Below are 24,317 nucleotides of genomic sequence, written 5' to 3'. Positions count from 1 at the left end.
AGGGTGAGGCTGGAGCCCGGGTCTGGGTGAGGCTGTGCGCACCTGGGTCCGGTTGAGGCCACGCGCCCCGGGGCCCAGGTGATGCTGGGTCCCAGGTCCGGGTGAGGCCGCGCGCCCCTGTGTCCAGGCGAGACCAAACCAGAGGGAGTCAGACCTGCATTACCACCATTTGTCCACCATCTAGAGCTGAAAAGTCAGTGCCGACATGTACACATAAGGAACTGGTGGACATTGAGATTGGGTCTCAAAAGAACTGTTGGTCCAGAAAAAAACTCACTACAGACTGATTCATTTGCCTGTCAGCATAACTATTATTGTTCGTCTCACATTCGGTTCTTATAAGTATATTTCTAGTAACACATGATCTCACTCATCTAGGGGAAATGATGAACAACATAGACTGATGAACAAGAACAGACCCAGAAACAAGGAGGCATCAATCGGACTGTCAGGCCTCAGAGGGAGGGTAGGGGTGGGTGGAGGTAGGGGGGAGAGATCAACCAAAGGACTTGTGTGCATGCATACGAGCCTAACCAATGGTTAAGGACAACAGGGGGGTGAGGGCATCCGTGGGGAGGGGTGTGGGATGGGAATGGGGGGATGAGGACAAATATGTGACACCTTAATCAATAAAGAAATTAAAAAAAAATAAATGTATAGATTTTATTGAAGGGTATATAAGAAATCAGTAGTAGTGGTGGCTTCCAAGGAGGAGAAGTGTATTATGGGAGGAAGGAGCCTTTACTTTTCATTGTGCACTATTTTGTACCTTTCAAATTAAATGACTTACATATATTGTCAATCCAATAAAACTAAATAAAGCATTTAATGTCTTCTATTTAAGTAGGGTGTTTCTTCTTATCACAACTCTATAGCGCTTCTTTTGCCAACACTTCAAATTATATACCTTCCCTGGTCCTGCAACTCTCAGAATTATAGTATTTCCACTTATGTATTAAGGATATTTTTTTGTATTTATTTATTTGATTGCAAAGTACAGTATATGGATTTATTAAAATTTAGGTTTTAAGGATTTTTATTTTGTCCCTTGTACCATACTAAAACCATTTATTAAGTTAATGAAAGTTTTTAAAAAATTGAAAAATCAAAGTTCTCCTATTATTTGACATTCTCTTGAAATATACATTTAAATTATACAGAATTGGGGGGGGAAACCAAACACCTTCTGTTTATAAAAGAAAACTCTCAAGCTATTCACTAGTCCCTCATTTTTTCAAAAATCAAAGACTTCTGTGTTTTTAAAATCTGAGTGAAAACTCTGTTTAAACACAGCAGACACCACAGTCCATTAGGGCTGCTATAACAAAAACACTGTGGGCTGGGTGGCTTAAAAAACAAACGTTTATTTCTCATAGTTCTGGAGGCTTGGAAGTCCAAGACCAAGTCTAGCAGATTTGGGGTCTGGTGAAGACCCACTTTCTAGTTCATAAGTGGCTGCCTCCCTGCTGTGTCTTGCGTGGTGGGAGGGATGAGGGAGATTTTTGGGTCTCTTTTATAAGGGCATTAATCACATTCAGAAGGACTCTGCCCCCAAGGCCCCACATTCTAATACCATGCATTGAGGGTTAACATTTCAAAGTAGGAATTTTGTGGGGATAAAAACATTCTGCCCATAACAATAGGTACATTCCTAAAATCAGAAACAAATAGTAACTAAAGAAGAAATTGATAAAAAAATATATACTTAATTTGCTTTACCACCCACCTTTTTGAAGCCAAATACAAAGATTAAATTTGATTCTGCAAAGTCTAGATTTAGTTGTGTGGATAACTTAATTAAATTGAAAGCAGAAAACTAAACTGATTTTAATGTGCTCATAAAAGAAAGAAAGGATGCATCATAAAGTAAATAGCCATTGGGATTGGTTAATGAAAGAAATGGCTGATTTAGTAAATGATCTAAATTCATACAAAATTTTCAAAAACTGTCACAGAGTATGATGATCAAGGTCCTTCCTTTGCAAGGTGTCCTTTGGCCTGGTCATGGTAAACCAGGGTCTCTTTAATGAGGCCTGGGAAGCCTCTGGAGAGTGAGATTATCTTCTGAGGGAATTTTTTCCCCAATAGGACTGGAAGTTCAGGTCAGAGTAGGATAAGTCAAGAGATCAGAAGACTGGACTGCCCAGCCATGGCCAGTCCAAATTTTGAAGACACAGAATTGTGAGCTAAATGAAATGGTTGTTGTATTAAGCTACTAAGTTTTGGGTGCTCTGTTATGCAGCAGTAGGTGTGAAAACTCCCCATCAGCAGGGCCTGATATATCTCACATTCCCACCAACACTTGGCAGTATCAAGCTTTCTAATTTTTACTCATCTTACAGGTAGGCATATACTAGGTATACTAGTAAATGATATCTTAAGTTGGATTTCTTTAAGTTTATAAATGAAATTAAGTATCTTACCTTATAATAGACAAATATGCAAATTGACCGCACCTTCGCTACGCCCAAGCCACACCCACCAACCACGCCACGCCCATCAAACCACGCCCACCAGGAAACCGTTGCAGGGACGTTGGGGTGTGGCGGAGCCTGCGCCGATCACAGGAAACCACTGGGGGTCGGCTCCTGCGATCGGTAGCAGGGAGGCTGGGTGCGGCCGAGCCCAACGCCACCGCCCGGGGCCAAGCCCCGACCCTGAAAGAAGGCACAAGGCTGTGGCCATAGCCAAGGCCTGGGTCCCCGGTGCCGGCAGAAAACTGGTGCAGGCAGCCAGGTGAATGAAGGTCTATTGCACGAATCTTCGTGCAAACGGGCTACTAGTCTTTTTATATGGTTGGTGGACTTTGGGCTTCCTCTTCTTAAAGTTGCTGTCTTTTTCTTGATATATTCTAGATGTTAATACCTTTCCATTTTAGGTACAACAAATATCTTCTACTACCTGTAATCTATGGTCTTTGCCCATGATGGCCTTTGTTGAATAAAACTCTTGAATTTTTTATGTAATCAAATGTGTCAGATTTTTGCCTTATGGTTTGTGTTTGTAAAGTTTTATTTAAGAAATGCTTTCCAACTCCTAGGGTCACAAAGACACCTTATTACAATTTCTTCCGTCTTCCTTAGAGTTCCTAGACCATTAGATCTTTCATTAATTTTGATAGTTTGGAAAGTGCATTTTCAAAAGGGCATTTTCCACCATGTGGTCATGATCCCATGGCCTTGCCTTGGCACATGGTGTTTGATAGGGGTCAGGTTTTCTTTTTCTTCACAGTGAGTCAGTGTATCATCTATTGTACGATTCACCCTTTCCACCATTGATTTGTTGTGTATCAAGTTCCCTTGTGCAAATGGCACTATGTTAGAGATCTTTCTTCTCTGCAATTGGCAAATCTAAGGAGCTTATTGTCTAAACAGAAAAATGACAGTACAGTGGGTGCAGATCTATATGGAACTAAGTATAAAATACAGGCATAGTCCAAAGGAGTGAGAGACCAATTTACCTGGGATGCATATCCAGGAACAGAATTGCTGGATTCATGGGGCAGGAATGAGAGGGTGTTGGGGTAAGAGTGGGCTCTGTCAGAGGAAGAACCTGGAGTTGGGTCTTGTATTTTGCACAAGAATTAGGGAAGGGACCTGGGAGGGAAAATATTCAAGTTGAGAGGATGTTTGAGCTTAGGGACAGAGCTGGGAAACAACAGGCTCCAGTTGGGGCTTGGAACATGGGTGTGGGGGACCACGGGGTCGTAAGGCCAGGAGAGGCAGATGATGAGGCTGTCAAGAAGGCATTTTTCCTGTTTTCCCAAAAAAGTGAAAGAAGAGAGAGTCTCTTTTTTCATGTGAAGTGATGTGATATGTACCCAAGTTAAAGAAAGTTTGTAAAATTTTTTTTGTAATTAACCAATGCATATAGATATAGAAAAAAAATTAATATGTGAATGTTAGAAATAGGCCTTTAAAATTATTGTTTATTGAAGGGGATTTAAAAATGTAGTTTTTTGAATAAGCATTATATTAAAAAAGACTAAAGGGTATACAGTAAAAAGTAAGTTTCCTCTCACCTCTGATCCCCAGAATTTTAAATTTCCTTCCCCAGTGGCAAGCATAGTGGTCAGTTTTTAAGGACACATATTGCATAAACAAACATAAATCTTATACTAGTTACCTACTGCTGTGCAACAAATTGCCCCAAAACTTAGTGGTTTAAAACAACAAATATTTATTGTCACACATTTTCTGTGGTCAGAAATCCAGCAGCTTAGCTGAGCCCTCTGCTCAGGCTCTCCTAGGTCATGGCCAGTTGTTGGCTGGGGCTGCAGTCACCTCACAACTCCACTCAGGAGGCTCTGCTTTCAGGCTCACTTAAGGGGTATTGGGAGATTTGGTTTCTCACAGGCTATTGGCCTGAGGCCTCCTTCAGTTTCTTGCCACATGGGCCTCTCCACTGGGCGCCTCACAGCATGGTAACTGATGTCATCAGAATAAACAGCAAGAAGAGCTGGAAAAGTAAGGGAAGAAAAGAAGCCAATGTTTTTTTATAACCAAATCTCAGAAGTGACATCTCACCTTTGCTGCAATCTTTTAATGAGAAGCACTGTCACTAGATTGAGGCCACACTCAAGGAGGAATTACATAGGCCATGGTTACCAGGGCTGAGAGATCTTTGGGGCCACCTTAGAAGCTGCCTAACACACGTGTATGCTCTATTTCTACCTACAGGTACCTTTTTTTTTTTTAAGCTCAAAGATTCACACCTTGCTTTTATCATGAGCAGTGTATGTTGTGTAAGTCTGTACATAAAGATCTCTCTTTTCCGCCCCGCTTCCATACTGAGCATTCTTTGGATGGGCCATACACTGGTAAACAGCTCCTTTCTGAGAGACCTACGTTTATGGCTTTTTTGTGTGTTAATCCTCACCAGAGGATATTTTTTCCATTGATTTTTAGAAAGAGGGGAAAGGAGGGGGAGAGAGGAGAAAGGAGAGGAAAGGAGAGAAAGGAGAGAAAAGAGAGGAAAAAAGAGGGGAAAGGAGAGGAACATCAATGTGAGAGAGACATATAGATGGGTTGCCTCTCACATATGCCCTGATGGGGGCTGGGGATCCAGCCTGCGTGCCTTTGACTGAAAACAAAGCAGAGACCCTTCAGTCCATGGGCTAACGCTCTAACCACTGAGCAACTGGCCAGGGCAGTTAGGGCATTTTTGATCTTTTGCTGCAATGACTTGCTGTACATGTTCCTTATTGATGTGAGAATGCATCAGGAAGGCAAATCCCTACACAGAGTTGCTGAGTAAGTGCACTTCACATTTTGATAACTGGCTGAATTGCCTTCCAAGGGAGGTTGCACCAGCTTATTTTCCAACCCCAAAGTGTAAGCTTTGTCTAATTCACCACACCACCTTCAGACATTGTTTTCACAAGTTTTGATGAAAAAGAAAAAGAGGAACGAAAAAAACTGAAAACAGAAGTTTAATAAATAGCACAAATTGGAACAGGAGTCTGCTATTTGCTAATTTGATCTGGATTTACCAGGGTATTTTCCTAGTGTGATAGACAGATGAGATCAGGCCCCAGTGTATTTGGAGACCTGCTGTGGCTCCTATCACTGTTATCTCAGAGAGTATTTCCCTTCTGAGGCATGAGGTTCTCTAAGAGCTCTCAACAGCTCATCAGATTCCAACTTCTTCTGGAGGAGATGACACAAATGTCAAACGAAGTTTATACTGATTTACTTTGGAAACTAGCTTTGATCATTTTTGTCTTTTTCTACTGATATACTTCAAGCATCAGAAAGACAAAGACAGTCTTGGCGAAGTCGTGCTGTTTCCTGCTTCAACAGTGCTTGTAATGTTACTGGAAAAAACCATCGAAACCTGTAAACCATTTTTGTGAGTTTATTTGAGCCAAACAGTCGACATATGCCGGGAAGCAGAACCTCAATGAATTGAGATAATGCTCCGGAGAATGGAGGGTTACATCTGTATTTACACATTGCAATCAAAGGAAAGGGACGTAGGTGAGTTATAGGAAATCCTTTGGTGATAGATTAGGGAGGTGGGACAAAGCAAAGCGGGGAAACCTCTGGGATAGGGTGAAAAGTGAAATGATGGACATATGCTTCTTTTACAGAGATGGATACAGGATACTTTAACGTAATTAACAGTTGATAATTAACTTGATAATAATAACAGTGAGGGAATGTTCCGGTGCCATTTGTTGTGCCCTGAGGGGCCTGGGGTAAAAAGGAAGTTACAAGTTACCCAGACATCTCACAGATATGTTATCTTAGAGGCAAAAAGGCAAATGGCTCAGTAAAGATCTAATTTGATCTTTGTCAGGGAAAATATCGGCCTAGGACATGACTACCCACTATGACCTGTTTATAGTTAAATATTTAATTTTCAAACCATCTTTTGTGGTTATTTCAGGTCTCTGAGTTTGCAAGACTGCCACGCAGGCCTCCCCTGAGCTTGTCAGGTTAGCATGTGGCTCCTTTCGTTCACAGGACCAACCGGAGCTCAACCCATCCCAGCCAGCTACCCCGATCAGCCTACACCACCTCCTCACAGCACCCTTGGATGCCCCAAGCCCCTGGCATGAGGACGGTGTCCTCCTTGCAGGTGCACCAGAACTGCCAGCAAGACTCACAGATCAGCCGAAACCGGTTTGGCTCAGTGGATAGAGCGTGGGTCTGCGGACTGAAGGGTCCCAGGTTCGATTCCGGTCAAGGGCATGTACATTGGTTGCGGGCACATCCCTGGTGGGGGTGTGCAGGAGGCAGCTGGTCGATGTCTCTCTCTCATCAATGTTTCTAGCTCTGTCCCTCTCTCTTCCTCTCTGTAAAAAAATCAATAAAATACATTAAAAAAAAAAAAAAGACTCACAGATCAACCTGCAGCTCCTATATCTACTTGTCCAGATCTTACTGCTTTAACTATGATGATATAGCTTTTCTGAAGACCTTTGCCAAATATTTTCTTCACCAATCTCATGAGGAATATGTGAGAAACTGAAGAAGCTGCAGGATCACTGTTGTGGTGAACCTTCCTTCAGGCTCTCAGGAAACCAGGCCCCAGGACTGGAAAAGGGGCTGGATGTCATGGGGTGTGCGTTACAATAAATCAAATAGAATAGAAAGACAGTGTTGGGATAAAAGCAGTCTTAGAGCCCAAGGATAGCTCTCCTCCAACTCCCCTCACAACTCTGGAAACTTTTCGGTAATCACCCAGCTTCTGTCTGTGTATTTTCACTGAAATACTGATTTCATGAAGGTAGATTGTTCCACTGTTAAACAGTGTAGAGGTTAAAAGTTATTTTGTACATTGAGTTGGAATGAGAGAAATCTTTGCTCTTTGTCTGCATCCAGTGCTCCCTCCCCTGCCCAAGCGCAGGGAAGTCTTTGTTCTCTGAAACAGCTCCCAGAGCCTCCTCCAGACTGCCCTCCCCCAAGCTGCCTTCTCCCAGGTGGCCCACTTTACTCTTCGTTATTCCTTCTTCCCAGGAATTGATTTTCTGCTGATCCCCACAGGATAGACGTGTACTTTTAGGGCCATTGGTTGAGTGTTTGCATGACAAAGAGCTGGTGTGATTAAAAAAAATGTTATGACAATATTCATAGCAGCACGATTCACAATAGCCAAGAGCTGTAAGCAACCCAAATGTTCGACGCATAAACAGATAAACAAATAGTGTCATAAACATAGAATGGAATATTATTTAACCTTAAAAAGGAAATTCTCACATATGCTACATCACAGATGAAGCTTGAGGCCATTATGCTAAGTGAAATAAACCAGTCACAAAGGGACAAATCCTGTATGATTACACTTATATGAGATATATAGAATTATCAAATTTATAGAGACGGAAAGTTTAGAATGGTTTCCTGGGGCAGTGGGCAAGGATGAGGATGAGAATGGGGAGTTAGTGTTTGAGGGGAACAGAGTCTTTTTGTGTTTGTTTTTAAAAAATCTTTATTATTGAATTATTACATATGTCCTCCTTTTTTCCCCATTGACCCCTTCTAGCCCGCACCTGCTCTCCACCCCAGGCCTTTACCACCCTATTGTTTGCTTAATCTCTGTCACCTACCCACTCACCCGGGCCTTCCCTCTGAGATTCATCAGTGGGAACAGTTTTAGTTTGGGAAAGATGAAAAAGTTCTGGAGATGGATGGTGGTGATGATTGCACAATAATGTGTGTGTACTTAACCCACTAAACTGGACACTTACAAATTATTAAAATGGAAAATTAAATTGTATATGTATTTGAGACCCATTATTCATATACTGAGTAATTTTGGCTCACATTCCCTGTCCCCAAAATCTTCATTCATCCTGGGATGAATGTCTCTGGGAGCCACTTCCCTGGGCTCAGATGATTAGACCAAGGACAAGCATCTAACCTGAGCTGGATTATTCAGAATCCATGGCTGCGATTTTGGAATTTGATTTCAGGAACTTCTTGTTAGTTTGTGTGAGGTGAGACAGAATGTGTTTTGTATAGGTGAGAGCTGCAAGGTTGCCATCTCCATGTTGATTTATTTTTTATTTCACAATGTTTACTGTTCACCTGTTGTATGCCAGGCATGCTAATATGTGCTGGGATTCAGCCCCATTCCTGCCTTCCTGGAGAAGCAGAGTAAGCCTGGGTCAAAGGTATTATCTCTAATATTATCTAATATTTCTATTATCTCAAATATTTTGTTCTCACCTAAGTGAACATCATAGTATTACCTCCTTTTTTTCACATTTAACTTCCCCTTCTAAATTATTTTAGCACATTTTTCAGACCAGCACTAGCACAATCAATGTATTGGTTGACAATGACAGGATATTAGACTTAATTGTAATAATAAATGTGACAAGAGCACCAAGATCATTCATAGAAGCTCTGCTTGTATTCACTGGACACCAATAAAGGATGGTGGGTGTTTTTTGTTTACCAATGGCAGCAGCACCACCACGTGGCAAAATAATAAACAACATTTGCAGTCGCTGGAACCTGCCTGCTTAGAAATTACACAATTAGTTATTTTTTTAATTTGAAGATCTAATTATTTTTTTAAAGTGATTCATGAATTGGGCTACATCTCATCTAGCAACTAAAAGGGCACTCCCAAAATTACACAATTCTTGGGGGAAAAGTTTTTCATTGGGGGGTTGAGAAAAGCACATTATTTTAAAATTTGTACAGAAGGGAGACTTTAAATTTAGCAAAATTTTAATTTTCTTAAAACTAGACAACACTGTGCCAAGGTTTCCAGCCTGCTCTCTGAGAAGTCTCTAGTGACTCTGAGAGTCAGCCCCAAAGGGAGACTCTTGTGAGCAGCACACACCCCTCAAAGGTTCTGCAGCATCCTGACTTTTCCTAAGCAGTACCAATCTTTTGTGCTCCCCAAAACCTGCCTCTGGTGTAGGATTTATTCATCAACAAATATTTATTGAGTGCCTACATGGTGCTTACTCTGCTCTAGACTCTGCAGATACAGCAGTACACAAACTGGACTAAAATTTCTCTTCACTGCTTACTCTCTGATTGTGACACATCTGTTTCCTTTACACCTTGGAAGTCAACAGAGACCTGTTTCATCCCACCTTCACTGGAACCACACCATCTACCCACTGAATAATTTCAGAACTTGGCTGATTTGAAATCATTGTATTTATTAGGAGCATCCACATATCAGTTTTACTGTGGGATCAAAGCTGTGCCTGTGAGCCAGGGACAAAATACAGAAGTAGAAAGTTCATTTTAGATCCTGTGGCCAGTAAATAATGGCCCTTCAAAGAGGTCCACATTCTTATCCCCAGAACCTTTGAACATGTTAATTTACATGGCAAAGGGACTATGTGAGTGTGATTAAATTAAAAGTCTTGAGATGGGGAGATTATCCTGAATTGCCCTGATGAACCCAATGTAATCACAGGGTTCTTTCTAAGAGGAGGGAGTAGAGTTAAGAGTCAGAGAGCAGACAGAAGGATGAGGCAGAGTCAGAGAAGAGAGGAGATACTATGTTGCTGGCTTTGAGATGAAGAAGAGGACTACGAGCCAGTGAACTCTAGAAGCTGGAAAAGGCATGGAAATGGATTCTCCTCTAGAGCCTCCAAAATAAACAGGCCTGCCTGCACATTTGGATCTCTGACCTCCAGAACTAAGTCAATTTGTAATGTAATGCACATAAATCCTATATAATAAAAGCCTAATATGCTAAGTGTCCGATTGACCGGTTGGCCGTTCAACCAATCAAAGTGTAATATGCTAAGGCCGCTCAACTGCTCACTATGACATGCACTGACCACCAGGGGGCAGACACTCCAACTGGTAGCTTAGCTTGCTGCTGGGGTCTGGCCATTTGGGATTGGGATTGGGCTAGACAGGCCAGACACACCCTGGAGCCCTCCCGTGGTCCCTCCCCAGCCAGCCAACCTCCTGCATCTCTCCCTGGCCCTGGTCGTGTACCGGTGGGGTCCCTCAGCCTGGCCTGTGCCTTCTTGCAATCTGGGATCCCTCAGGGGATGTCAGAGAGCTGGTTTCAGCCCAATCCCACAGTGGGAGCACCGCTCAGCCAGAAGCCAGGCTCACAGCTGGCGAGCGCAACAGTGGTGGCGGGAGCCTCTCCCGCCTCCATGGCAGCACTAAGGATGTCTGACTGATGGCTTAGGCCTGCTTCCCAGGGAGCAGGCCAAACCCATCAGTTGGACATCCCCTAAGGGCTCCCGGACTTCGAGAGGACACAGGCCGGGCTGAGGGACCCCACACCCCCATAACATGAGTTTTGTGCACCGGGCCTCTAGTGTTTATATATAAGCCACTAACTTGGTGGTAATTTGTCATGGCAGTAACATTACACTAATACAGATATTTACCTGTCCTCCCCTAATCAGTCCGTCCTGCTGCCTACTTTCTCTGGTGCACAGAGCAGGACACTTCTAATATGTTCCTATTTTCCAAAGTAATGGAGTTTTTCTCAACACAAGCCAATAACTGCTTCTCTAACAGGGTTGTCCTTTGGCATTCTTTGGCATATCCTAGAGTCTTTGAGTTTTCTATGAGAATTAAAAATTCTGTATATTCACTTCCAAAGTTAGCTAAAAAATTAATATATAATTCAACTTAAAATCCAGAGGTCAGCCTCACCTTCATAAGAACACTCAAAGCATTCTCATGAAAGTCAGGAACAAGATAAGGTAGCATAAGCAGCAGTCTTACAGCCATGCTGGAGGTGTTGGCAAATGTCATCACCCAAGAAAAAAACAAAAGATAGAATGGGACAAGACGAGGTAAACTTGTATTTGTTTGCAAATGATATGATTGTATACCTGAAGGTCCAAGAGAAAAAACTAAAAAACTACACAAACAATAAAAGAACTCAGAGAATGGCTTGGCACAACACTAATGTATAGTAATCCTATCTAATAAAGAGGGAACATGCTAATTGACCCTCACACTGTCACAAAGATGGCCGGCGCCCACAGCCAATAAGGAGGGAATATGCTAATTGATTGCCCTGCCCTCAAAGATGGTGGTGCCCACAGCCAGTAAGGAGGGAATATGCTAATTTACACCCTCAAAGATGGAGGCACCCACAGCCATAAGATGGCGGGGCTCAGTTCCCTCAGCCCCACCAGGGTGGCAGGCATGCGGCAAAGCTGGGCTCAGCCTTGCCGCGCACCTGCCTCTGGAGTCCCCCAGTTCTCTCAGCCCCCCAACCACCCAGGGCCAGCCCAAGGTGCAAGCAAGCCTTAGATGGTGACTGCCCAGCCAATGCCTGAGGGGCAGGCAAACCTCGGATGGCAGCTGCCCAGCTGCCCAGGGCTGCCCGAGGCTCAGGTAACCAGGGCCAGCCAAGGCTTGCACTGCCAGCAGTGGCAGCAGCAGAGGTATGATGGGGTGTCACCTTCCCCTGGTCACCTCCTGCTCTTGAGGGCTCCCAGACTGTGAGAGGGGGCAGGCCGGGCTGAGGGACCTCCCCTCCAGTGCATGAATTTTCATGCACCAGGCCTCTAGTCAATATATAAACAACAATTACTTAGGGCATATAAATAATGGAAAAAATTATTCTATTCTATTCTAACAACAGAAACAAGAAAAGTAACAAAAAACATGCAAAATCAATATGAAGGAAATAAGCTAAACTTGAAAAAGAAGGAAAGTATGCTATGGTGTTTGATACAAAGATATGTTTAAGAACACTACAGTTAGATATGTTATTGGCAACCAAATAAAACTGATGAGAAATTTTTGTCTTGTTCAAAAGTTTATTGTACATCCAGCCTTTTATATTACCTGGTATTGTCTCAAGAATTTCAGTCTTCATGAAGATATGTAGGCTCACCACTGGTGGAAGGCAGGGCACAGGTTAAGTGAGGCCTGATCTCTGTTTGGTCCAAGCCAAGCCCACCTTTGGACTATCAGGCCATGGTGGGAACTCCTTAGATATTGCCCTCTGCTAGTTGTAATGATTTGCCATGGGCAACTTCAGTCCTCCTCTGTCTCCTTCCTCTCTCACTCAAACACACATACACACTCTACTCCATCTGGACCATGCTAGGTTTCATTATCTTATTGATATAACAATTGCTACATGGTAAGGGTAATCTTCTCACCAGGATCATAACTAAAATAGCAATTTTTATTATCTTCAACATGTCTCTAGCCCATCCTTGGGCTATAGGTTTTTTGACATCATTTTTACTTGTCTCATTTCCCAGGCATCTGTAGTTTAACAAAAATGTCACTGCTAATTACTATTGTCAAAAGAACTCTAGATATGATCAATAAGTAAACTGGGTATTTTTTTGTGTGGGGGACATGAGGGGAGAAAAGGGAGAATCTGCTATTACCACTGAAATCTTGTCAGGCTGGCTTTGTGGGATGGACTGGGGCAGGCAATTAAGTTCCACAGAAAGAATCTTCCATTCCACATAGACCACACTCTTCTTAAAAGCTGTTTCCTGACTATTCCTAGAAGCAGCTAGACTCTCTCAGCAGAAGAGCTAAGGTTGATTTTTAGTTGTCTCTTCCTTTCTCTTTACCTTCCTGGCACATGCTAGAAATTCAGTAACTGCCAAAAGAACAAGTGGATGGAACCATGCTTTCACCAAGCTATATGCTGAAGGCTAAAGAGCAGGGAGGAGCTGCTTAAAAATTCTTGAGAATGAAAGTACCACCACGTAGGAGCAGTCTGTTGGCACAGAAGATTTTAGCTTTGTTTAAGGTCTCTTTTATTGTGTACTAGTGGCCCAGTGCACAAATTCGTGCCCATTCAAAGGAAATTAATTAGAAGAAATATTTTAATATCGCTATTCACCCTTTCTCTATAATAGAAGTGTCAACCAAATTCAAGATTGACAATAACAGATTAAAACACACCTGTGTGATTGGCGCCAGCAAGAGCTTTATATATATATAGGTAAACTTGCTTAATTAGACTTGCTTTCTGATTTAAGGAAACTTTTTCCAACCCAGTGAAGCACCCCAACTTCTTTTTCAGGTAATTGTCAGCAACACAGCAGTAAATATCAACACAAAGCAGATTATTATCGTAGATCACACAGGGAGAACAAAGGTTAAAATATTTTACCGCAGCAGTGTTTGAGTATATTCTGCGCAGTGAAAAAACCTGAAATCATTTCTTACTTCTTTTTAGTCGGGTCAAGTTTCTAAGCTTTCTAAATGTCCATTTTCTGGCTAATGAAAAGAAAGCAGGATTCTACCAAGTCTTCTATCTACCTACTCTAGGATTTCTGAGAGGTTCAAATGAGATAAGGCATGGGAAAATGCTTCACAGATATTTGGTTAAAGTGTAAAATGTTTCCACCTGGCTATAATGCAAGTTGTGATCCTGGGCTGAAAAAACTCCAAGGAGGCTAGTTGCTAGGGAGAGAAAGCCGGGCATTGCTATGTGACGTCATTGCCCGGCACCCACAGCCACCATTTTAGGGCTGGGCTGGGCTGTGGGCCACATTTTGCACCATGGCAGCATTGGCTTCGATTTGGTGGACTGTCACTCTGGGGTGGTGGTGGGGCCTGTGTCCCACCTGGGGGAGGCCGAGTGTTGCTTTGTGGACAACAGGTCCACGCTGCCATTTCTCTGTAAATGGCCAGTGTGCGTCACAGCAGCTCCCATGTTGTGCAGCTGCCCCCTGGTGGTCAGTGCATGCCATAGCGACTGGTTGGACAGTCGGACACTTCGTGTATTAGCCTTTTATATATATAGATATTTAACAATATCTATATTGTTATATATATGCCTTTGTTGTAGCCTTTCCACTCCTCCTTTCTCCCCCGCTCCCTCACTTATTTTAAAATAAATCAATACATTTTGGGAGATTTTAAAAGTATCTGTGGGCCCTGGGTTCAGAACCTTCCTTGCCAAATGGACGTTAGTTCTCCTTGGTGGCTGGGAGCTGACTGTTAAATGTTTTTGATCATCACCCTTGATAAGACTTAAATTTGTATCTGAGAAGTATGTGGATGGAAAAAAAAAGGGATCCTTTGGAAAGTAACTTCACAGGGTGATCTAATCATAAAATCCTAACTGGGCAGGTCATGGTGGGTAGTCTCATCCCAGGCATAAAACTTCTTTAGTGAAGTTTTTAGCCAGCCCTGTCCATAGTTCTTATGCCTCTAGATTAACACATTTGTGAAATACCAGAATTCCACTTAAAGGAGATATTAATCCTCAAGAGATTACATATCTTATCACTATCCTGTAATCCAATTAATTCCTGCCTTGCTTTCTCCTATCTCCATGTAATCGTCCTTACATCCCCTCCTTAATTTCAAATGCAGAAGCTGCAACTGTTATTCACAGAAGCATTTGAGATCTTGCTCCCTGGCATATGTAGTCAGTTTGGATCAAAAAAGCTTACAAAAATTCTCTAAAGGTTGGGATGTTGCTTACACTGACAAGTAGGAAACTCAAATGATTTCAAGCAGTCTGGCTGTGGGACATTTATTTGTTCACAGCATGTGTGTGGTGACAGCCTGGTGAACTGGAGTGCTCAGTCCGATTTTCCCATTTTTCAAGAAAAGTTGGAAATCCTGAGTATTAAAACAAGTAAATTCTCCCAATTTAAAAATGCCAACTCAGATTTCAAAGAAACCAAAATCTCCCTGCTTGAGCCAAGCAAAACCTCTGGGCCCCAGAGGTTTTGGGAGGACTGCATCTGGCACTGCTCTGTGGTTGATGTTGAGCACAGCTGCAGGGAGAACCCTGAACAGATAGATGGCAGGTGTGGGACAGAAAAGTGACTTGGTTTTAGTATGATTGTGAAAAAGTAATGCTAATTGCAGTAAATTGTATTATGTCCTTACTATTTGTGTATAGTCCCTTGGCAAGAGTAATTTTGAGTCTAATTAAAAATTTAAGATTCTGTAAAAATTCCACTTGTATATTCATGCTCTCTCATCCTCCTTAATTTGTGGTTTGAGTAATAGGGCCAAGATTTCATGATATATATATCCAGGGGAACTATGCTCATTGCCGACTATGAGTTTTTATAAGTATACTTAATTAGGCCTTAATAAAGGCCTAGGTCAGTGTTGGGCAACCTTTTGAGCTTGGTGTGTCAAACTTCGCCAAAAAACTGAGCATAACTCGGGTAGTGTGTCACTTTGAGGAAAAAACATTATTTCACAAATGTTTCATCCTCAGGAGCAGCAAATGTTTCATCCTCGGCATGCGGCCGCCTCAGCAGCCGCGTGTCATCAGAAATGGCTACGCGTGTCAGTGCTGACACGCGTGTCTTAGGTTCGCCTTCACTGGCCTAGGTATGACTTCTAGTCAGATCACGTGTCTGACTTCCTTCAGGGCTTTATTTTATGAAAAAGAGAGGGAAGAAGTCTGCATTGACTTTAACTCTTTTGGGGTACACATTTAGTAAAAATTATTTTTATGAGAAGCAGGACTTTAGGAATTGAATGAAAAGCATGCATATTATATATTCACTTTATAGAGACTAACTCATCTTCAGTGGAAAAGTGTAGGTTCCTGTGGATCAGAAGCTTGATGGGGGAAGAAGGTCTGTAAAGTCCTGGAGGAAATACAATCTTCAATAACAGTAGCCTTCAATTAGAGGCCAGCATGAGGATGGGAGAAGAAGCACAAAACTGAAAAAGCAAGATCTGAGATTGAAAATAAATTCAATTGGACTGGAGGTTGCAAAGCATTGCTCCATTTTAATTTCAATGTATAGCAATTGTCACTTTCTAATTATTTGCAAGTCTATTTTGAAGAAGTGATATTAGAAGAAGTTTAAGTTTAAAAAATTGGGCTCTCAAAAGAAATTTCAATCGTTGTACTATTGATATTTGGCTCTGTTGACTAATGAGTTTGCCGACCACTGCTTTAGGTCTCTCTGAGTTTGCAAGACTGCCATGCAGGCCTCCCCTAAGCTTGTCAGGTCAGCATGTGGCCCCTTTCGTCCACAGCATAAATGAATTAGAGTGAAGTCATGAACTTGTACTCTTCCCTTCCCCCAGTCCTCAGAGCCATCTTTAAAAACTTAAAATCTGCCCACGTCACGGTCCCAAGTTAACTCTGTTGAAGGCTCTCTATATCCTCAGAACATACTTCTAAATCCTAAGCACCTGGTTGCCTCAGGGCCCTGTATTAACTTATTTAGAATATAGTATCTTTATGATTTTCTCTTATCCTGTCTCTGTAGACCCCCTAAATAGATTCTATCCAATCTCCCATTGCCAGAACCTCAGGGTGGGTCAAAAGCTCCTCTTCTCCGCCTTCTGTGCACAATTCTATACTCAAGTACCTTGGGCAGACTGTAAGTTTCCCACCAGGGTGTGAGCTCGCAAGTGGTGCGAACAAGTCTGCACCAGGTTCCCCTAGGACAGTGATGGCGAACCTATGACACACGTGTCAGCACTGACACGCATAGCCATTTCTGATGACACGCGGCCGCATGCCGAGGATGAAACATTTGCGACTATAGTCTTGGAGTTAGTTTTTTCCTCAAAGTGACACACTATCTGAGTTATGCTCAGTTTTTTGGCGAAGTTTGACACACCAAGCTCAAAAGGTTGCCCATCACTGCCCTAGGTGACCAGATTCTAACATTGGTAAAGCGGGACACCATTGACCGGGGGAGTGGCGGGGGGTGGGGGTGGTTCTTGATTAAAAATTTGGTCTATATGGAGCAACAAAAATTTTCATAGAACGCAAAAATAGTATTGTAATATATTTTTTAAAATTTCAACATAAGTACAATTTACAAATATAATAAATAAAAAATTATGTATAGTATTATTTTATTCTTTGGCATATTTCTCATTTGAGTGAATTTTTATTAGTAGATTGCTGTAGTTGTTAAAAGGTCATGAATTTGCCGTAAGTCATAAGTGTCACTTTCAAGGCCGGTGCTAGACTTTTTGCTGCCACTATAAAATATAAATAATACGAGTACTGTCTGCTAAATTCAAGAAAATTCATGTATTTATGAAATAAATAAATAAATTACTTACCTAAATTATCTGAACAGCTGATTTGTAATGACATCACTTGTTTAACTAGCTTACTAGCACGCAGTACGATGTGTATCGTCTGAGAGACAGTTACAAAATGTTTTCGTCGTTGCCAATCCCCAAAAATGCCATTGTTCATTAAGTCCAAACAAGGGTGGTCGAATTCTAACAACTGATCAACAATGCGAACTTTGATAAGCAGTTCTCGATAACCAGTTCTCAACAATTATTTGTTATTATTAAAGTTTAACATTATAAAATTAACAAAAATAACATAAAACTCATATCCTGGCTAAATAGCCACATGGCCGCCGAAAACCGTCTATTCCCTTCCCGTTCTCCCGCCGTTCCCTAGCTTGTCGTGCATTCTTTCCAAAAATCGGGACTTTTTTAAAACGCCGCGGGACGCGGGACAAATTGTAAAAAATCGGGACTGTCCCGCCAAAAGCGGGACGTCTGGTCACCTCAGCCTAGGGCCTAGGCCGTTCCAGACCTATTTCCGGAATTGAAGTAAAATCCTGCCCAGCTGATGAGTGCCTTCTTCTTTAAGGAGACGTCTCCGCCTCTCCAGGAAGCAGAACCCGCTCGCACCCATCAGGGATTGGCACTTGAAAAATAGTTAAGTATCCGCAGCCCCTGAAAGCCAGGGCCAGAAGCTTCTTTAAATCCCCGGGTCCAAAAACACACCCAGCAACCCAGACAACCGGAAAAACCAGCGTAGGGGGCGGGGCCGGGAAAAGGAGACTCCGGAAGTCCTGTGCACACGAGATTGAATACCATCTCGGCAGTTGACTAGCCAGCCTTGCAGACCTTCCGGCGGGCTCCGCTGCGATCCACTCTTTCGGCGCTCGACTCGCCGGCGCTGCCGCCGCCGCCGAAGGAGGAGCAAAGCTCAAGATGGCGGACAAAACGCCAGGCGGCTCTCAGAAGGCCAGTTCAAAGGTAATTTCTCAGAGGACTGCGTAAGTCAGCGAGTCTCCCCCGGTCGCCTGGGGCCTGCAGATGCTCCTGGGCGGCGGGAGGGGTTGGGTGGGAGTCCGCATTTCGGTTGCGATGGCAGGCCGGGTGCCGACGCTCCGTGGTGCGCAGGTTGAGAGGCCTGGCGTCCCTCCTAGTCCCAGCCCGGACTCGGCTGGAGACTGGCGGGCCCGGGGTGGCGAGGGCTGCCGTGAGGAGGCCGGCCCGCGCTTGGCATTGTCATGAAGCCAGAGGTGTAGATTGGGGTCCGAAGCGGCGAAAAGGCGCCACGGTGTCTCACCTTGTTGCGCGCTGAGGCCGCTGATCACAGCTTGGGCGATTGCGTCCCTGCCCATCTTTTCTCGGTTCTTCGGTTTTGGGTCTCACGGTGCCGGCCTCCCTCCATTTCCTTCAAGTCCGCTTGGGAATAAATAACCCGTGGGGCGGGCAGTTGCGAGCGGAGGGCCCGCCGGAGGGCGCGGGGCGGGCGCGGCGGGGCTGCCTCCCGAGGTTCACGCGCGGCACGTGGCCTCGCCGCCGAGCAGAACCGAGCGAGGGTCGGGTGCGCCCGGCCTGCGCGGCGCGGTCCGGCTTCCGCGTGCGCTTCCCTGAAAGGGGGACTTCCGGGGCGCGAGGCCGCCTGGGTTAGAAAGTCGCCGTGGAGTTTGCCGAGCTGCGTGCGCCCGGCGGGAGACCTCTGAGCTGGAGAGGTGGTTTGGGGTTAGGTCGGGTCTTCGCTGCCACCGTGGGCGGGCCCTGTAACGGGGGGTTGGCTGTTTGCGTTCCTCACTTGGAACAGGGTGTAGGTATCGCCTGCAGTAGCTGTTAAGGTTTAACGGAGGTGGAAGACGTTTAACACGTAAACGCTGTTGCATCTAAAGCCGCTTGTTAGGAAGCTAAGTGTATGGTGGACCGGCCGACGGGCCTTGCGTTTAGTTCGTTGTGACAGACATTAATAACCAGCTTTGTAGTTGCTGTCTCCGTTTGTAATAAGTCATAGTCTTGTGCCATTTGCGGAATGATGTTCACAATCAGTTTGTAATTACAATGGCTTTACCAGACATCTTTTCGCTCTGTAAAACTATGGTAGAGGGCCAGTTTTGGCTGCTTTACATTATGTATTTACTCTGTCATTTTCTTCCCTCCCCGGTACATTTCCCCTTGGGGATTAGGGGATAAGTTGGATACCTCACTCTACCCACTTTCTAGAAACAGACTCCTGACAAAAACAGCCTTGCTTACTATCGGGAACTGTTGCTAAAGCTAGTTAAATCTATAATAATTCACGCATAAACGTCACAATTTTTTGTTTCTCCTCAAATAATATTTTAAAGTATCTCCTAGTTTGAGGCCTTGGATACATTTTAATGTCTGTTTAGTCTTCCTTTTATAATAGGACTTCTCGTGATTGTGTGTGACTGTTACCTATAATTAAATTATTGGATCTTCCAGTAAATTCTTTTGTTTGTTTTGTTAATCCTCACCCGAGGATATTTTTCCATTGGTTTTTAGAGAGAGTGGAAGGGAGGGGGAGAGACAGAAACATCGAACTCACCTCGATTGGTTGCCTCTTGCAAGCTGGGCCTGCTGGGGATCAAGCAAGGGTCATGCCCTTGAACAGAATTGAACCCACGGCCCTTAAGTCCGTGGTTCAGATGCTCTATCCACACCAGCTAGGGCAAATCTTTTTAGATATATTGTTTTTTATTATTATCAGTTGATGGCATTAAGAGATATTCTGATGACTGTAAAAGGAATTAATATCTCAGGATTCAAATAATATTAACATGATTTTCTCTATTAATATAGAGGCTACATGATGTAGAAAGATCTGGGATTTTGATAAATAAACTAGATTTGGTTCAGATCCTGTGTTGGTAATTAATTATATTTGCAATTTTAGGCAGATTTTATAACCCCCCATTTTTTTTTTTTAATTGACCTTAAGGAGGAAGGGAGAGAGAAACATCAATGTGAGAGAGATACATTAATGTGTTGTCTCCTGAATCCTCCCTGACGGGATTGAATCTGAAACCTAGGTATGTACCCTGATGGAATCAAACCCACAACCTTCGAGGACGCTTCAACCAATAGCCATACCTGGCCAGGCCAGTTGCATAAACTCTTTGTGAGTCTCAGTTTTTTTTGTAATATGGATACAATTCTTCGCTCTTTTACAGGGTTGATGTAAGGATTAAATGAGCTAATGTTTATCAAGTACACTAGAGGCTGGATGCACGAAATTCAATGCAAGAGTAGGCCCTCCTTTCCCTGGCTGTTGGCACCTGGGACCAGCCAGGGCTTCCCTCGTAGCCCCAGCTTTGTCTGGAAGGTCGTCTGGACATCTGGTCTAATTAGCATATTATGCTTTTATTATTATAGATAATACTAGAGGCCTGGTGCACGAAATTTGTGCATGGGGAGGGGGTCCCCTCACCCAGCCTGCACCCTCTCCAATCCCGGACCCCTTGGGGGATGTCAGACTGTCGGTTTCGGCCCGATCCTTGGGACCACTGGCTCCTAACTGCTCACTTGCCTGCCTGCCTGATTGCCCCTCACTGCCCCCCCCTGCTGGCCTGTTTTCCCGCAACTGCCCCCCTCTGCTAGCCTGGTCGCCCCCAACTGCCCCCCCCCCTGCTGACCTGGTTGCCCCTCACTGTCCCCCTCTGCCAGCCTGGTTGCCCCTCACTGACTCCCCTGCCAGCCTGGTTGCCCCCAACTGCCTCCCTTGCTGGCCTGATTGCCCCTAACTGTCGCCCTGCTGGCCTGGTCACCCCTTAGTGCCCCCCTGCCAGCCTGTTTTTCTGCAACTTCCCCCCCATTCTTAGCCTGGTTGCCCCCAACTGCCCCCTCCCCTCCTGCTGGCCTGGTTGCCCCTCACTGACCCCCTCTGCCGGCCTGGTCACCCCTCACTGCCCCCCCCCCCGCCAGCCAGCCTGGTTGTCCCAAATTGTCCACCCCCCCCCCCCCCGCCCGCAGGCCTGGTCGCCCCCAACTGCCTCCCCTGCTGGCCTGATTGCTCCTCGCTAACCCCCCTGCTGGCCTGGTCACCCCACGCAGCCTGCTGTTCAGTTGTTTGGTCATCCCTCACTAACCCCCCTGCTGGCCTGGTCGCCCCATGCAACCTGCTCGTGAGTCGTTTTGTCATCCCTCGCTAACCCCCCTGCCAGCCTTGTCGCCCCATGCAGCCTGCTGTTTGGTTGTTACTGTGAGGGTGTTGTGACCAATTTGCATATTGCCCTTTTATTAGTATAGATTAGTTCTTTTCCCTTATGTTAGTTCATATTCTCCTTTTTATGCTTTAGAGGAAATTAAAAGTACTTTTCAAAATGCCAGGATAATGTCTAATCCTGAGATTTAGACTCTTAAGACATGAACTATCATAATGACTGCCTAGGTTGTTGCTTTTTATTTTTAACACAAGTCCAGAAATGATTGGAGGGAGGATTAGACCGTTTTGGCTAATACTACAGTATTTAGAGTCTCTAGCCTTTGATTTCTGGTTTGATTTCACTTCCTCTTGTGACAGCAGGTGAGTGACATTCTACAATACAGACAAGATTATTCTGTTTCATGTTCATTCATCTTCTTTGCTACTTAAATTCCCATTGATATGTGAAGGGATGTTTGTAAATCATATTTCTAGACATTGAGAAAAATTTTAATTTAAAAATGTACAATATACAAGATTTTTGCATAGATAATGGCAAAATTATTTGACATGACTTGTTATAAAATACAGAAGTTATGTTAGATAACTTCTACCATTCCTTATAGCTTTAAAAATTACATTTTATGTATGCATAAAATGACTCACCTTTATGTGTAGTTGTGCCTAGTGAAGAGATCCCATGCCCTTTTGTCTTCTGTTTAATTTTTTGAAAGTATATTTTTATTGATTTCAGAGAGGAAGGGAGAGGGAGAGGGAGAGACAGAAACATCCTTGATGGGAGAGAACCATTGATTGGCTGCCTCCTGCATGTCCCCTTCTGGGGATGGAGCCTGCAGCCTGGGCATGTGCCCTTGACCGGAATCAAACCCGGGACCCTTCAGTCCACAGGCAATGCTCTATCCACTGAGCCAAACTGGCTAGGGCTCTTCAGTTTAATTTTAATTAAAGCCTGGCAAATATAGAAATTCAGAAATGTTTTAGGAATGAGCTAAGGTTTTCCTATGCATTATTCCTGTTTATCACCGGACTAAAATACTACTTTGGGGGAGAGGGACATTGATGCTATATTTGATTTTGGGAGGAGAGACAAAGACAAGTTTATAATTATTTGCTTATAAACTTGTTAAACATTTTCTTAGAATTTACCAAATTATCATATTAAGAGGTTTTTTTCTTTGCTTCTGCATCTCCTGTGCTGGTAATAATATCAATATTGAATTGTGTGCCCTGCTACTGCACTCTAACAATGCTTATTTTTTCCCACATTTCAAAAATTGGGTTATATAGGTAAATCAACAAAATATTGCTGGCTTCCTTGACGTTAAGTACTAAGTTGGTTTGGGAACAATTTTGATTGGTTGCTGATTAACCAAGTATTTCACTTATAAGAAATAAGTAAAATGAGCATTCAGCCAAGGCTTGTGATCCTTAGGTATTTATTACTGCCTACGTACACGTTTTTTTGTGGTTCCTGAAAATATGTAAGATTTAAATACGAAAATCTGCAAACAAAACACAAACCTTGAAAATTAGGCTCTGCAAAATTTCCAGTTTTAGATTAAACTGAATTTTCATTATAATATGGTCATAATCTTAAAATATAAGGTGATTAGCTTTATGTGTGGAAGCTTGTGTTTTGAGTGGAGAGTCGAATTATGAACTTCATATTTTTTTATCAGTGTTTTTTAGAAATGAATATTTGCAGCATTGGTGCTTGAATATGAATGTTGAAATGAATAAAAAAAATTCCTATCTTAATTGGATTGAATTATTTTCAGAAAGTCTTTTTTAACATTTTTTTATTCCTGAAGCTTTGTTTTTCCCTGGGAAGTATACTAATAAAAGATACCCATTTGCCTTACTACATCCCATTTGGGATGTGAGATGAAGACTCCTGCCTTTCTAATCCTTTTTACAGAAAGCATAAGTTTTGAAATAAAAATTAAAACTTGATACAGGAGAGTAAACTAAAAAACATTGATATTACAAATAATTTGTCTCATGTGCTATTATTAAATACCTTTAACATTTTATTACACACCAGGTATGTGCTAGAAATTTTGTGGAAATAACCTTTTTGAAAGCAAGAAACATTTGCCTGTAGCACTTGAGACTATTTGGTAGTAAGATGTCTCTTTGAGAAGTTTAAATTTTTTTCACTAGGCTCTTCCTCAGTTTAGATAAATTGCGGGACACTCAAAATGTAGTTACAACTTTTCATGTATTGGTATTGTTTTGGATGTAATTTTAAAGATTACTTCAGGTTTGTTATTTAACTTTATTGTACACTAGAGGCTCGATGCATGAAAATTCATGCACTGGAGGGGGGGGGTCCCTCACCCTGGCCTGCCCCCTCTCATAGTCCAGGGACTCTCTGGGGCAGGAGGCAACCCAGCAATCAGGGGAAGGCGATGCCCCCATCACACCTCTGCTGCTGCCACTGCCGGCAGTGCAAGCCTCGGCTGGTCCTGGGCTTGCCTGCATCTCGGCCCTGCCCTGGGTGGCTGGGGGGCTGAGGGACCTGGGGGACTCCTGAGGCAGGCACGTGGAACGGCTGGACCTGCCTAGGGGAAGGCCTGGCTGTGCCGCGCCTGCCGCCCCAGCGGGGCTGAGGGGACTGGGTGCTGCCATCTTTGAGGGCGTGGCAGTCAGTTAGCATAGTCCCTCTTTATTGACTGTGGGCGCTGCCATCTTTGTGAGGGTGTGATGGTCAATTAGCATATTCCCTATTTATTATATAG

General features: G+C 43.5%; 1 protein-coding gene and 1 long non-coding RNA gene across 4 annotated transcripts in view; one reads left to right on the top strand and one right to left on the bottom strand.

Annotated features, from left to right (window-relative positions):
- Positions 1-4,159: 4,159 nt before the first annotated feature.
- On the bottom strand, positions 4,160-18,251 carry LOC114229517 (uncharacterized). The gene is made up of 2 exons (XR_008555625.1): positions 17,448-18,251; positions 4,160-4,458 (listed from the first exon to the last, which is right to left on the bottom strand). It is a non-coding gene; the product is annotated as an uncharacterized LOC114229517 (long non-coding RNA).
- Positions 18,252-18,330: 79 nt separating this feature from the next.
- Positions 18,331-24,317, top strand: part of U2SURP (U2 snRNP associated SURP domain containing) — a 76,888-nt gene continuing 70,901 nt past the window's right edge. For all 3 annotated transcript variants that reach the window (XM_028138471.2, XM_054714125.1, XM_008161174.3), the window contains exon 1: positions 18,331-18,389. In XM_028138471.2, the coding sequence (XP_027994272.2) occupies positions 18,345-18,389 (45 nt within the window). In that variant the 5' untranslated portion in view covers positions 18,331-18,344. The remainder of the gene's footprint in view (positions 18,390-24,317) is intronic.

The sequence above is a fragment of the Eptesicus fuscus genome, chromosome 3 (assembly GCF_027574615.1).
Source record: "Eptesicus fuscus isolate TK198812 chromosome 3, DD_ASM_mEF_20220401, whole genome shotgun sequence".
NCBI classification, from domain to species: Eukaryota; Metazoa; Chordata; class Mammalia; order Chiroptera; family Vespertilionidae; genus Eptesicus; species Eptesicus fuscus.
This window is presented reverse-complemented; position numbering and strand designations above follow the sequence as displayed.